The 16,133-nt window shown below is 35.6% G+C and overlaps 1 protein-coding gene across 1 annotated transcript in view; it reads right to left on the bottom strand.

Annotated features, from left to right (window-relative positions):
• LOC136848514 (inactive ubiquitin carboxyl-terminal hydrolase MINDY-4B-like) overlaps positions 1-16,133 on the bottom strand; it is a 29,900-nt gene that overhangs the window by 13,593 nt on the left and 174 nt on the right. The window contains exons 2-4 of the mRNA XM_067120784.1: positions 5,132-5,542; positions 4,699-4,784; positions 2,122-2,384 (exon numbers count right to left, since the gene is read on the bottom strand). Coding sequence (XP_066976885.1) covers positions 2,122-2,384; positions 4,699-4,784; positions 5,132-5,542 — 760 coding nt within the window. The remainder of the gene's footprint in view (positions 1-2,121; positions 2,385-4,698; positions 4,785-5,131; positions 5,543-16,133) is intronic.

Here is a 16,133-nt window from a genome sequence, read left to right as displayed (position 1 = left end):
TTATACCGAGGCCACCGGAAGATAGATTTATTTTCGGTGGCCTTGGTTATACTCTGTACCGGCTGTACAGAAAACTCGATTGCGCCGAAGAAATATCGGCGCATTTTTTACTTGTTATTATAGTGCTTTAATATTTATTAAGCTTCGTCATAAAGCTAATAGGGAAATGCGTCAATGACTTTTCAACGTTGTCACATAGGCTTGGTGACCACTGACTTATTTATAGGCTTGGTGACCACTGACTTATTTATAAAGTAAATTTCTTAGTGCTGCACTATCACAAGAAACAAATGACTCTAGGTGACCACTGAATTATTTAAGCAGCAAAATGCTTATTCCATTATCACAAGAAACATATGACCATTTTGACTGTTGTAGTGTGTAAATGCCCCTCGGAGCCTTGCCAGAAAGCCGTTTTGGGAAATCGTTCTGTCGTGAGGGGTGAATGGTCTTTTGGCCTTCACACAATCCAATAATTTAGTGAGAACGTACGAGGGTCAGTTACATATTACTTCTGTGAATTATTTAACGCGAAAACCAGTATATTACTGCTCTTATATTTGCCATTTCCCAAATATATTTTTGGCGAATCTTAATTCAGCAAAATTATCCAATGTGCGCAAAAAGATAAAGAAAGGCCTGGACTTTGCTTCAACAGCTATCCTAATTTTAGACATTACCGCACGAAAGGGGAAAAATGTTGTACTTCCAAGATATAAATCAGAAAGGTAAATTTCAGACTTCCCATAATTAGTGGAAATGTAAGGCTTTTTTTTTAAAGATTAGTTTTATCAACCCACTGATCTAAAAGAACTCTTCTAAGGGCTGGCCCGAAGACTTAGTTCGTAATTTTGTGTGCAAAGTTCATTTGTAGTAAATTAGATTTTATTTAAAAGGTGGCAGTGTTATAAAAATTTTGGAATTGTTTCTTGAAAAAGTTAGGACTTGCTGACAAAAATGATTTATATTTTCTGAAAATTTAATTTTTTACTTTTTATTCACATACCCCGTGAACCTGACATCACTTAATACTCAAGCACTCCAACATAAGTATTCACTCAAGTCAAGAATGAAGTGACTGAGCTCACGTAACTCACAGGCAGAACGTGTCACGTAACCTGATCACGTAGCTTTTCGTGACAGTGTAATGTAGAGTGAATCGCAAATTCTGTTGCGAAATAGAAATTACCATCAATTTTGCAAGAACATTGCAGCAGCAGAGAGCAAATTGGTAGTGTTGCTTTTTTTGTATAATCTTTTACTTTTCATTATTTTGAGACCGCGTGTGTGTGTGTGGGTGAGGGTACAACACTGGAACCAACCTCGAACATTAAAAACTGCATCCGAGAGAATAATTGTTTATACCCCTCACCAGATTTACGTGCATTGCTGAAGTTACCCCGAGCGAATAAGAACTGAAGTATCGCATCTGAGGAAAATAGAATTCGAGAAAATAATAAACATGGTTCGAGAACCGTAATCCATCCTCGGCCGGTCGTTCTTCTGGGTCGATTTCCTGGGAAACGGGCCAAATTCTTTGCACGAAAATGAACTTTATTGTGTCTAGGTATCGATCCCAAATAAGTGGTGTCTCGGTATTGGCCGAGCAGAATGGTTATGCAAGAGCTTGGTGGTCACATAGTCATTATTTGATACAGATTTCGCTTTCATTTTTTTTTTTAATTTGCTTGACTTTGAGTCATTCTTGGTCACACTCAGTGATGTTATTGATAATGAGCTTGCTTTTGATATTGTTCTTGTTATTTATTCCGATATTTTTTGTCTTACTCCTACTGCTAACGCAACGAATACAAATGAACTTTATTATTATTATTATTATTATTATTATTATTATTATTATTATTATTATTATTATTATTATTATTATTATTATTATTATTTCAGCTATCATTACTACTGATTTTCAAGGATTGTGTCGAACCATTCTCTAATTTCTTGCCTTGAGGTTTACTTTGATAATGATATCATGATTATAGCTGTGAAAGTATATCATAATTATAATTTTTCATTAAGCAACAATAGCCTTGTATATAAAGACCATCATAATCCATCATTACCATTCAATGACTAACCGCAGACAAGCAAAATAATGTTCCTCACCACTTGAGAGAATCGGAATTCATGGAAGTCGTGAGGAGAAGTCTCTGTTTCTCTTTGACTTTGACGTTCCTGTTGAAGAGGATGTGCTTCAGGATGTACCCTTGGACGCACATCAGGAATCCCTTCGTGACTGCCCTCTTCATCTTCAGCAGGCAAGAGCACCCTTGCTTCTGGCCCCCCTGGAAGCAGAAGGGGACGCCCATCCACTCCCCCAGCGACGATCCGATCAGCTCGGCACTGCCGAAGACCCGACGTCGAAGCTCCTGGGAACGAGAAGAAGAATTAGAAGATCGGAAGGGAGAAAAGAAGAGAAAATTATGAAGTAACAGGAACTGGTTTGAGGTCTCACAGTCCTTGTGGTAATTTTAACCAACTACCACAAGTGAGTGTCCCGGTACAAAACGTACTCAGAGGTGATTGGTTGATATGCAGTGTCCAGTCCTACAAACACGACCGCAGTGGATTTGATGTCTGATTGTTTGATAATGCTAGATCACTAAAACTTGGGAACCTAACCTAGAATAACCATGGATGCCTCCCAGTTACTGTCATAAAATAATATACCTTCAAACAGCTGGATTCTTGCATAACGGTCTATTATAAGGGTGTTTTACCACTTTTACTCCGAAGGGCGACTCTTAATGTACCCTGAAATTGATATCGTCCTCTGCAGCATTTACTTTTGGGTACGTTTAGACTCACTAGAATACACACGATCTTGGGTACATCTGTGGTCGTCGGGAACTTTGACGATAGAAACTTGTCAGTCACCCAACATGCTTTAAATTGGTGCAGTTTCAAAAGTCAGTGTTTCAAAAGATTGACGTTAGCAGCCAAAACATTTCTGCAGCTTCGTCGACTGTGTTAAGCAGTACAGCAAAGTCTGCTCTTTGTTCTAGCCGGACATGGTAACATGGACCGTCAATTTCAGTACAGTTATTTTTACCTATATTTATTTATTCAATTTTACTCCTTATTTTTAATTACTTCTATATTTTTATTTTTATTTGTTCAATAATTTATTTTTATTAAATCGAAATAAATTTCAATAATTTGATTCTTTTTATTTATTTATTTATTTTTTTTTTTTTGCAGTTTGATTGTGTTCTTCAATTCAAAGGAAATCTAAACCACAAAAGACATAAATGACAATAAATCGGTTAAATGACTTTTTCCCCTTTACTACCAGGTTTTGGAATTCTCTTCCTACTTCTGTCTTTACTTTCTCTTATAACGTCTGCTCCTTGATGAGTCTTCCTTCCGTTTTATTCTTCCCCTTTCTTCAGGCTTAGGTTCCTAATAACATCGTTCTTTTCTCTTGAAAATTTAGAATAAATGACGTAACACCTACAAATTCAGTTTCATTGCGATGTAGAATGAAGAATAATCATCTAATTTCAAACATCCAAAGAAAAATAGAAAATTGCCATCATAAAACTTTTAAAAGACGTAGAAATAAAACGCAGACTGAAATCCATGTTCTCATACACGAATGCAAGAGATCAATAGTAGCAAATGTCCAAGAAAATTCACCTTTCTCTGTTTATGACGCCAGTTCATGTCTTTCAGCCGAAGCTAAGTATGGTAGCTGTTTTCTGTTTCTCCGAAATCCACTTGAACGTTCGTCACTTCGTTTTGGTTACTGATAAAAGAAAATTAAACTTCCAAAGCACTAAGAACATTTTCTGTGATGCAGTGCCCGATTTGAAAAGCAAATTAGTATCTTTTTTGCTTCCTCTATATTAGACAATAATCAATAATCATGCAGATTTTTTTCTTAATTCCTATAATCTTCTTGCTTTCAAGAGGCAAGATTAGGCCCCACTTTTTAATGGTCTCCAAGTGGCACGTTCCATAGCCGTTACTGATTCCTTGTCCTTTTTAGTTTTCTGAAAAGAAAACTATGGTGCCGACTTTCTCTGTCCGTCTGCACTTTTTTCTGTCCGCCCTCAGATCTTAAAAAGTACTGAGGCTAGAGGGCTGCAAATTGGAATGTTGATCATCCACCCTCCAATCATTCAACATACCAAATTACAGCCCTCTAGCCTCAGTAGTTTTTATTTTGTTCAAGGTTAAAGTTAGCCATAATCGTGCCTCTGCCAACGATACAGGATATGCCACCACTGGGCCGTGGTTAAAGTTTCATGGGCCGTGGCTCATATAGCATTATACGGAGACCACCGAGAGATAGCTTTATTTTCGGTAGCCTTGATCATACGCTGTAGTGACTGTACAGAAAACTCGATTGCGCTGAAGAAACTTCGGCGCATTTTTTACTTGCAAATGTCTTCTGTTAAGTCGCACCTCCCTAAGTCTTCAATATGGCAACAGAATAGAACAGAATAAAGGTGTATAGAAAAACTGCCTCTTCGTTAGATATTCGTAACTATATCGATTTAACACTAGATTAAATATCTTTTAGAAAACTAGATTTTTTTTTTGCGGGGTGAACTTATCTTTCTATGTTACCTGAAATTTGAAACAAAAAGCCTTACTGCGTACTCAAATAGCAACCAGCTTGAGAAGGCACATTATAAATGTTAATTAAACCCAAATAACTTTTTTTTTTTTACTTACAATGGCAATCTCTTCAGAAATCGGGCTGCCTCCTGTCACAGGGACCTTAGACAGTCCCTTGCTCTTTGAAGCAACGATAACTTTGTCTGTAACCGAAAATATAAATATTTTAAGAACTTCACGGAAAGATAAAATTTAGTATTTGTCAAGATATCTGGAGAAAGGTCAATTTCATCTTCAATAATCATAACATGAATAATCTCAGCTATGCAATATAAAGAAGAATTGTTTTTTTGTTATGAAGATAGTGTCCGCTGACAACGATTGCCTACCTCTTTCAAGAATTATATTTGCTTTCTATTTGCATCTTTACAATGAGAATTTCTCATGGACAAAACAATGAAGAATTAATTTGTTATGAAGATATTACTTTCCCAAGAAAAACTTTCACTCATGTTTGTCATCTTTATTTGAAATAAAAAGAAGTACTCACTCCTCCCTACGTTGTTCTCCACCGTCTGAATCACTGACTGCGTCTGAACCACTCTCCTGACGACCTTCTTGAAGCTGCGTATTTTAGAAAAAGATTTCACTTGCAGCGGCTTCTTCGTGACCTTCCGGCGTCCGCCGTCGCCATCGCTTTTCCCACCGCCACCGCCGTCACCATCAACCTCGCAATCGTCGTCACTGCCACTGCTGTCATCGTCGCTGGAATCATCATCATCGTCATTGGCCTCTTCCCATTCTTCGTCCTCCTCTTGAGCTGGAGTCTTAGGCTCAATGGCTGGAGGACGAGGAACTTCGCGAATCTTGCGAGGTTGTTTGCTCTCGCAGACGCATTCTCCTCCTTCTTCTGCAGTTTCTGTAGGCAAGCAAGTTGAACAAAACTCGTCTGGTCCATACTCTGTCGGTTAGCAAGCGATAGGTTAGAAAGGAGACACACACGTCACGACAGGAAGACAAACATGCAGAACAAAAGTGAGGGAGTCACAGTGAAGGAGAGTCATGGCGCAAACGCAGAAAACGGGAAACCTAAACATGAATTAGGTCTAGTAATCCGAGTTCTCTACTCGAGGAGATGAATGTCAAGGAAAAGCTTTTAAAAAATATCTTCACTTCACAAAAAAAGAAGCTGAACACAAAGCAGTCAGACTCGCTGAGTTTTTTTGTAAGCTATCAGTGGGTCATAAGAACACGTTTTCTGTCATCTCTCAACTTCTTATCACCAAACTTAGTTCCAGGTATATTGTAGACAATGCTGGTGGCAACACTGAAGACGCGAGCGTACCTGATTTAAATCTAGTCGCCAGTACTTGCTAGCCTTTCCTTTGCTGGGCGACAGTTCAGTAAAAGTTGACAGGAAAAGTGTGTGTGTGTGTGTGTGACCACGTATGCTCTAGCTATAGGATTTTGAAGAGAATAAAAAGGCTAGAATGCTCTAAAAGGGGAATAATGAAATCAAATCTCATTTCTGTAAATAACTGAGGCGCAAGTAAAGCCTTAGATAAAGAGAATAAACAATTGCAGGGCAGCCACAGAGAAGAAAAACAAAACGTAATGTTTTTTTTTTTGGCATCTCATAACACGGCAAAAGCAGATGTAAGAAATGGTAAGCTCAGAGCCACAAGAAGATTTCACTTTAAAGAACCAGTGGAGATAATTTCATGCAAAGACAATGCTGGTGCCTTCTCTGCTTCAAATGAAAGTTGAAGGTCTATCGAATAGGACAATGATTCTGAACTGAAATTCTTCAGTCAAGCATAGATTTTCAAAGCCTGTTTCTGATTGATTAATTAATTAATTTATTTATTTATTTATTTATTGCTTCTCTTCTAAGGATTCACGAGCTTTCTACAGAAAATATAAGCATGTACCTGAACCATGAATTTACTTCACGTAAACTCCCTCATGTGAATTTGAAAATTTAAACTGAGTTTGAATTTTGCCTGCAACATTTCTTTTAAAAGACACGAATTATCCTACATTATAATTCAGCTGTTCAGAAGTTAAAATATTAAAGATAATACTACGATAGTATCTTTGATACTGAAATCACCTGCAAGAATCGTAATGATTTACAGACAGTCGTACGAAACGATTTTAAATGCGGGAGAAATAACCTAACGCACTGAAAACGTCACACAAGATTACGAGACCAGAGAACCTTTTTGAGAATTCTCTGAAGATGAGGACAGCAGTCTTCGTAAAGCTTAAGGATTTTAAATATATATTTTTAACACCGTACCAAGTTTTACAAACAATGGTACATTCAAAATATTACCTGCCGAATAGAGCAACTTAAGGAATCGATTATTTTTTTAAATTTTACGGTAGTGGAAGAATATGTTTCCCACAGGGCTTACAAATCTATAACGAATCGATAGACTTCCTGGATGAAAGGTAGCAGCTAAAGTCTTTCAGGCAAGAGGTTTCAGAAATACACCGAGAAGAAAACATTCACCCATTTTTTTTGGGGGGTGGAGAATTTCAAAATCGTTCTTGAAATTGGCAGGTAGTAAGTTAGGAAATCAGATAAAAACAAAGAAGTTGTTAGCACGATGGCAAGCATATCAGAGAGAACAGAATATTGTGACACCATTGCAAGCACTCCAGAAAAAACATCGCTTTCACAGTAGAACGACAAAAGCAACATCCAAGGATATGATCACTTACCTTAAAGGGCCACATTAATGGTTCGGGACTATTCAGGAATTCTGTTTTTTTTTTTTTTTCTGAGGAGTATTTTTCATCATTCAGACTATGAAAATTTATGCAAATTAATACCCCCAGCAAACGGTCTTGTGAAGAACAAGATTATTCAAATATTTTAAATGTCCGTATTCTCATAATTAAATAATCCTTTAAATCATTGTAAGATGATTACCAAGTATACGGAGTTTGCCCATAGGCCTGACCATTCGCAAACAATTAGTCTTTTGTTTTCCTGAGTTGTATAAACTTGCTTTTTCCAAGAGGCGGATCCACTGACCCCTTCAGGCGTAGGCTTCTCACTTATCCATCCCCATTTATTGTCCTATTTTGTCCTGGTTGTCACAAGCGCATAGGTTGACAAATGACTCAAGAAACGGGCCTTGGAAAATTAGTAATTGAGTACATATCCAGTGACTAATAGAACAGCACTTTTAATATTCCAAAACTCAGTCCATTTTCCAGATGGTGTACTCAGACACATCTGTTTTGGGCGTTCATTTGATTTATAAAATGCAAACCAGTTTTCATTCATTATTGTCATTTCATGATCCTTTCCTATCTTTTAAGTTCTCAGTGCGGAAGCGTGTACGTATATGTGTGTGTGTATATATATATATATATATATATATATATATATATATATATATATATATATATATATATATATATATATATATGTGTGTGTGTGTATATTATATATATATGTGCATATTTATGTGTATATATTCTTATATATTTTTACATCTACATATAATTATATATATACATGTATATACTGTACATATATATATTATATATATATACATATATATATATATATATATATATATATATATATATATATATATATATATATATATATATATATATACACCAGACTGTGAAATGTTCATCCTCTAGCACTCAGCCTCTCCAACTTGAAAAATAAATTGCAAAAGTCACGGAAACCTCATATTGGCAGATTCAATGGCCGTTTCTCTCCTAATAATTTTCCTTATTTTCCTGGCCTGGGCTAGAAAAGCGCATACTGGATGTCCTGCCGTGTTTTCTTGGCTACTAGGGAAAAATATTTTCCTCCCTTTCAGTTGGGGGATACGGAACTTTCTACCTTCCTGTGTGTTTCCTCAAGTCATTCCTGCGCTCGTTTGGAAAGGCAGATATATCATCACATAAGAAAGGAGGGAGTCCATTTAAATTCTTCCCTCATAATATTCGATCTTGTTTTGGTCTTTGACCCTAGTTACTGTGACGCCGGTTTTTAGTCATAAATCAGTCAATGACCGCGTTTATCTCTTCACAACACAAGAAAACCATTATTTGATAAAAGTACCGATATATGTTGAATATGCAACATATAAACTTATTCTCTTCAAATTTTGTATACAAAAAAAGATATTTTGAAGTTAAATGCAATCATATTTTTTGGTAAAAAATAAGGTTTTAGCATATGAAAAAGTCGTTAGTTTAACTTAATCTCTGATTAGATATTAAGGTACTCTGAAAAACATTGACTGACTGCGCAATTGAACTAGTTTATTGGCGTATGTTTTTTTTTTTTTTTGTAGTAACATTCAAACGGAGTTTGGATGCATACATCATCATTACTACCGTAACTAATGCTTTCTCTCTCTCTCTCTCTCTCTCTCTCTCTCTCTCTCTCTCTCTCTCTGTGTGTGTGTGTGTGTGTGCGCGTGTGTGTATGTGTATGTCAATGCTTCTTGGGTAATTGTCAGCCTACCATTAAGCCGATTTACCTGCACGTCAGAGAATAGGCTTCCACCGTCTTCACATTTCAGTCGTACCTTTCATCAGCAGAGTCTTTGCCATGACTGCTACACACACACACACACATACACACACATACACACAGCCTTTATGGACGATGCGATTATTTGAATAAAATTATATAAATGGCTGTCAGGAAGATAATCCCGTAATGAGGTTGATGCGGGTCAAGAGCATCTGTGTTTACAGTAAGATGGTAATGCTGAATACAAGATTCCTTTCACTCTTTCCGTTATTTTCCTTTCCAGCAAAACTAGACAGAGGGTATGCATTCATCTACTTGCTTGTGTCTATCCACAAGATATCTCAAAAATTTGATGATGAATTCTAGCGAAATTTGATTTGACTGTTGGTCTTAGAAATATAGATTGAACTTTCAGATGAATCCGGATGTATTTGAGTAAGCAATATTGTTATTTTTCAGAAAGGGTTCTATCTTCTGACAAAAATAACTTCAGTCTGTAAGTCAGCTACACTTTAACATCATCTTGAAAAGTTCCAAAACTGACGTTTTAGATGATGACTACACATTAAGTCAGTTCCTCAGGATTCGCTCCTGAGATTGCTCACGCTCCTCGTTAACCAGTAGGTCCCTATCTATAATATTTTCCCAGGCCGTTCATAATCCGTGTAAATCGAGTGATGTAATGAAATATTACACCTTTCGCGAACATTTGCTACATGCTATGATCTCTTCAGTTAGATCTAACACGAACTTCGTTTGCCGTATGAAGAGCCAGCGAAAGAAGAAGGAAAGAAAGACGGAGAGAAAGAAAGACAGAAAGAGAGAAAGGAAGAATGAAAGAAAGAAAGACGAAGACAGGAAAAGAAAGAAAAAGAAAAAAGAAAGAAAGAAAGACAGAAAGAAAGAAAGAAAGAAAGAAAAAGCAGTGTCTGAGTCATCTAAACAGGATGATGGCTACTAAGCCAAAAGACATGGGATCCTGTGATAAAGGTCTTGGAGAGAGAGAGAGAGAGAGAGAGAGAGAGAGAGAGACTCAAGTGCCTGATTGTTCCTGCTTTCATGGTGACACTTCTTGCATAATTCTTACGTTAAAAATTAATGAAACGGGTCACTCCATAATTATTGTAAGGAAGCACTTATACACACTCAAACGTATGTGTATATGTATATATATATATATATATATATATATATATATATATATATATATATATATATATATATATATAAATTTATTTATTTATTTATTTGGCATTTTAAACTCACGATTCCCAAGCCTTTCTTCAATAATTTCGAAGCTGGACAATTTTTTTACTCTGGAAAAATTTTCAGTACCAGAAATGTATTATTTCTTAAGGGTCAATATCACTGCCACATTTCCAAAGCACAGAAACACCTTGTTCCCTCAAGTAACAATCTAGTATTCACTCAGTTTGTGTCTTCCCCAGCCTTTGAAAGAGTACGAGCATAGAGAGTGGAAACTCGCTAACGCGGTATAAGAGTGTCTTTAAGCAAATCATATATCTTCGGTTATCTATGTCTATTTTCTAATATTCCTTTATTTTCCCTGTGGGACTAATTGGGTAACTGTCAATAAAAGCTGCTGGGGCAATACCCCCAACAGATACGAAACTGTTTTTTCTTAAAATTGTCAGTTTTTGTTCCTCGGGTTTGGATGTGCCTGACATTCTAAACTCATCGCTGAATCTTTGTAAAAACATGTTATAAAATAAATTCAATATCAGTAAATGAAGAAATGCATGTAAATCAAAAAGGTGATGTTCTGAAAATATTGTGTCTTCCTTTCGTCGAGGAATGAGTCATGGAAGCCACGTCCCACGGGGCAATGTTTTGCGCCATTTTGGAGCATCTAGCCCCAAAACCCTGCGTTAATTTGATTAATATTGGGGGTGGAATTGAAGTCATGCATGTTCGTGACTCCATTATCGCCACCAGTATTGGCAGCTTAACGCGGAGTTTGTTGCAAGAAGCCAAAAAGATGCAAGAAAAGGACTTCTTGCACACTACGCGCCATTACACCGATGCAAGAAAGCGTAGAAAAAAAGTGAAAATGGAAATTGCCAGTAACTAGGATCACAAAGCTGGCAACCAGAGAGGGCTTAGCTTAATACCATTGATTACACACTTGTTGACGTCAGCTAGCAAGAAAATGATAGCAAATCCGGCACTCAGAAATCTCAGTTAATCCTGTAGACCCTCAGATCGCGTGTCGTAAATCCTGTGTTTTATGACTTCATTCTTCTTCTTCTTTTTTTTTCTTTGACTCTCAGCAAGATACGCAATGATACATTTCGTCGCAAGTGTCGAGGTCGCGCGTTTTTCGGTTTCCGCGTCTCGTTGTGACGCGTGGCCCCAAAATCAGGCCCTTGTGGTCTGCTGCAAAGTTTTAGACACTGATTTTTATAATGGCATGTTTCTTGCCCCATTGCTATATATATATATATATATATATATATATATATATATATATATATATATATATATATATATATATATATATATACATATTTTTTATATAATATATACATACATACATACATATATATATATATATATATATATATATATATATATATATATATATATATATACATATATATATGTATATATATTTATATAGTACAGACAGGTCTTTTTCAAATGACGCATATAGCCTAAGGCCATACCTAACGTTATAATTACGGTTTTTCATTCATTCGTGGCAATTAACTTATGAAGCAAGCTTTTTCCATATGGTAAGGCCATGGTTAATGGTAATGGTTGATTTAGAAATTCACCCCCAGCGTACTCTGACAGGAATCTATGAGAACTTTTTTTTGATAAAATTTTTTTTTCTCATTTATATTTTGCATTCAGCTTCACTTCTATGAGAATCAGTTTCCTAGGAAATAAAAGAAATACAATGAGGCTGTAACGAACATATATATTCCGAATTATTTTAGCCTGAGTCTGAAATTTTTTGTGCGTAGATCAGTTTTGATTGTCAACAAAAAAATAAAATAATTGTTCAGTAACGGCGTAGCGTTAAGTACTATTACAATTATACTTACTATCTTCTTTCCAAGACTCATTCGTGTTATAACCAGCGTGAAGACAAAATTATGGCTGACACTGTTCCCTGGTGTCATTTCGAAAACTGACTATAATTTCACATTAATACAATCAACCGTCTCCGTAAATAGAGAAATTGCACAAACGTTATGGAAATCATGAACGACCCTAAATTTCTTTTACGTAATTCCTTTCAGAAAGGTTTGTCAGTATAAAAGTCAAATACCACATATCCCCTTTTTTTTACCCTTTTTACCTTTTTTGTGGGCATCCGACCCCACCACGGTCTTGTCATAAAAAAATGTATAATCAGCTCTTTCCATGTTTAGATATAATTAGCCCTTTTTATGTTGATCAAATAGAAAAAATCAACCAAAAAATTGCTGAACTCGACCGCGCGATTCGCAAAAAACAAAGTCTTTGTTTTTCATTGTTTAAGTAAGATTATGTCCTATCACGCCGGTGATGAATGTGGCATGATAGGGAATGGGGAAAACGGTCGAAATAAAAACAGCTAATTAAAAGGTCATTAAAAAAAAAAGAGGGGGAGGGAAGTCTGGTTAATGAGATCGCGACCTGGGCCAACGTGTTTCGCACCCAGGTATATATAACTTGAGGTAAATGGGAACGCGTTTTGGAAGACTAAGCTGGAAAACTGATCTTTGGATTGTGTCTTTATATATGTAAAGATATATATATATGTAAAAAAAAATAAATATATATATTTATATTTATATATATATATATATATATATATATATACATATATATTTATTTATTTATATATATATATATATATTTATATAATATATATATATATATATATATATATATATATATATATATATATATACACATATACATATACTGACTATAAGCAATGGATATATATATATATATATATATATGTATATATATATATATATATATATACATATATATTTATTTATATATATATATAAATATATATATATATATATATATATATATATATATATATATATATATATTTATATATAATATAATATATATATATATATATATATATATATATATATATATATATATATATATATATATATATATATTATATATACACTTATATATACATATACTGACTATAAGCAATGGATCCCAAAAGGACCAAAATTATGATCAGACTTCAGCTAACTAAATACAAACAGAAAATGCAGTCTGTCTCAATGACATTTGATAATGCGTTAAATTTTCCTCAATTACATGAAAATACGTTTCTTCTTGAAATCAAAATATGAGGCAGTGGAACGCTTGCAGCTGAATTAGGTGCATTTGCTCCAATTTCGTTTCGTAAGAGAGAGAGAGAGAGAGAGAGAGAGAGAGAGAGAGAGAGAGAGAGAGAGAGAGAGAGAGAGAGAGAGTTTTTTAATTAGGTAAATAATTCGATTCTTTGATCACACAGTCATCAATATAAAGAAACTTCACTATAATGTGGCATCCATTCTGTAGCATTATCTGGTACTGATCACCTCATCATTTCTTGGTAATTGCCTTTCTGAATAATTGCTGTAATGTAGACACCCCTTTTTTTGTTTAAAAGGTTAAAAGTAAAGGGGCTTTCTAGACTTCAGAATACAGCAGTTGATTTAGATTATTATTTTATCATATCTAATCTTTTATTGTCATTTGGTAATGATAAAATCTTCTTCTTCTTTCTCTGCATCTTTTCCCACTTCCCAGTCGGGGTCGATGTTTCTGACAGCTTTGCTCCTCCACCTGGCTCGGTCAGATACATCGTCCTCTGACAATTGTTTGTCACTCAGGTCTTCTCGAACTACATCCATCCACCTTCGCCTCTTCGGTCTTCCTCTCGCTCTCCCACCAGGCACCTCCATCTGCATCAGTCTCCTCCCTACATATGTCCCACCACTTTCCATCACATGGCCATACCACTGCAGTCTTCTTTGCTGGGCCTTCCTTGATAGTTCTACGACTTTAGTAGTTCCTCCTATTCTTTCATTTTTGATCCTGTCCATTTTTGTTACTCCACACATCCACCTGAACATTTTCATCTCTACCGCATCCAGTTTCTTGTCTTGCACTCTACCAGCCATGGTTTCTGCTCCATACATCAAAGCTGATCTCACTACTGTCTTATATACTCTTCCTTTAACTTGTATGTTGATTCTTCGGTCGCACAAGACACCTGACATCTTCCTCCAATTATTCCATCCAGACTGCACTCTGTGTGTGATTTATACATCCAAATTTCCATCATAAATAAAGGTCTTTATCCCCTACTACTCGAAGAGGATTCTGATGGAACAATAAAATAGATTTAGTCGGGTACTTACGAATTCTTATTTTGGTGGTTTCGAAAGAAAGATTGTTCTAATTATCTCCCTTGGTGATCTTATCTTAGAGATCACCCGATGGACTTGACACCAGCGTACACGAAACTTAAGCAAACTTCTGATAAATGGAATTTTTAATAACAAAAAACAAGTAAAAAGTTTCTTCGATGCAGTCGAGTTTTCTGTACAGCTTATCATCAAGGCCACCGAAAATAAATCTATCTTTCGGTGGTCTCGGTATAATGCTGTATGAGCCGCTGCCCATGAAACTCTCAGCCGGCCGTGGTGGCCTGTGTTGTTGCGTTGCCAGAAACACGATCATAGCTAACTTTAACCTTAAATAAAATAAAAACTACTAAGGCTAGAGAGCTGAAATTTGATATGTTTGATGATTGGGGGTCGGATGATCAACATACAAATTTGCAGACCTCTAGCCTCAGTAGTTTTTAAGCTCTGAGGGCGGACAGAAAAAGTGCGGCAGGAAAAGTTTGCTCAAAAAAATATATGTATGCATTAGAGACGATAATCCTAATAAAGAAATCTCCACAGCGTTCGAATTATGCCTAATTTCGGACTGCCCCAGTCTGGACACAAAAGGGGGTACCAGGGGTCTATGATCTCGACTGGAGAAAATACTTTTATGAAAAAGTCAACAGAGGTCGCCAACCAACCGCCCCCCCACCCTCCCCCCACACCACTCTCTCCCTCTCTCTTTGTTGACATTTGAATTACGAGGAAGTGACCTCCCCGTTTATCGCCAGTCTCTCAATATTTCCTTCTTTCTCGACGTGGCACGCCACCAGCGTAGAGCAGATGGGTATGCCCAAGTCACTTGCTTTTCTGCTTTTCGTTGTCTGCTGTCTACCGCTTGCTAGGGCATACTTCCTCTATTTATTGACTCATTTTCATATGTTGTCAGATACTTCCACCGTATTCCTTTTCATTTAACGTTATTGATTACATATTTTCATTTTTTTTATTGCTATTATTAGATATATTTATTCAGATTATTGTATCTTGGAGATATATATTCATATCTACTAATTCATTCGCATTTCATGTTTTCCCTTTGTAGCCTTTATTCTATGGAAGCTTCTCGTACAAGTTCAATGTACGCTCGTCGTTCATTATGAATAATAATAATAATAATAATAATAATAATAATAATAATAATAATAATAATAATAATGATAATAATCTTTCGTATCCCTCCTATCCCACCAAACTCCAACCCTTTCTGGATCATCGATTTTTTTTTTTTTTTTTTTTTTTTTTTTTGCTTCTCGGTGAACTAACTTAGGCCATTCGGGTTCACAAACAGCAATTTCAGAGGCATCTATCAAAGAAGTGAATAAAGTTACAGAAGAAGAAGAAGAAGAAGAAGAAGAAGAAGAAGAAGAAGAAGAAGAAGAAGAAGAGAAGAATTGTTGTTGTTGACAGACATCGAAGAGAAACAAACGATAGATGTGATTTATTTTTCAGGACTTTTCACTGGAATATTGATTTTCTCCGTCTTTTCCAGTAAAAAAAATGATTCTCTAGATCAAATACTGTATTTTTTTTTACATACCAAGATATTTATGTAAAGTATATACTCTCTTTTTTATCAGCTCTCTAAAATAAACAAGTAT

The sequence above is a fragment of the Macrobrachium rosenbergii genome, chromosome 19 (genome assembly GCF_040412425.1).
Source record: "Macrobrachium rosenbergii isolate ZJJX-2024 chromosome 19, ASM4041242v1, whole genome shotgun sequence".
Classification (NCBI taxonomy): Eukaryota; Metazoa; Arthropoda; class Malacostraca; order Decapoda; family Palaemonidae; genus Macrobrachium; species Macrobrachium rosenbergii.
Note: the sequence above shows the minus strand (reverse complement) of the source record. Positions and strands in the feature narration are given on the sequence as shown.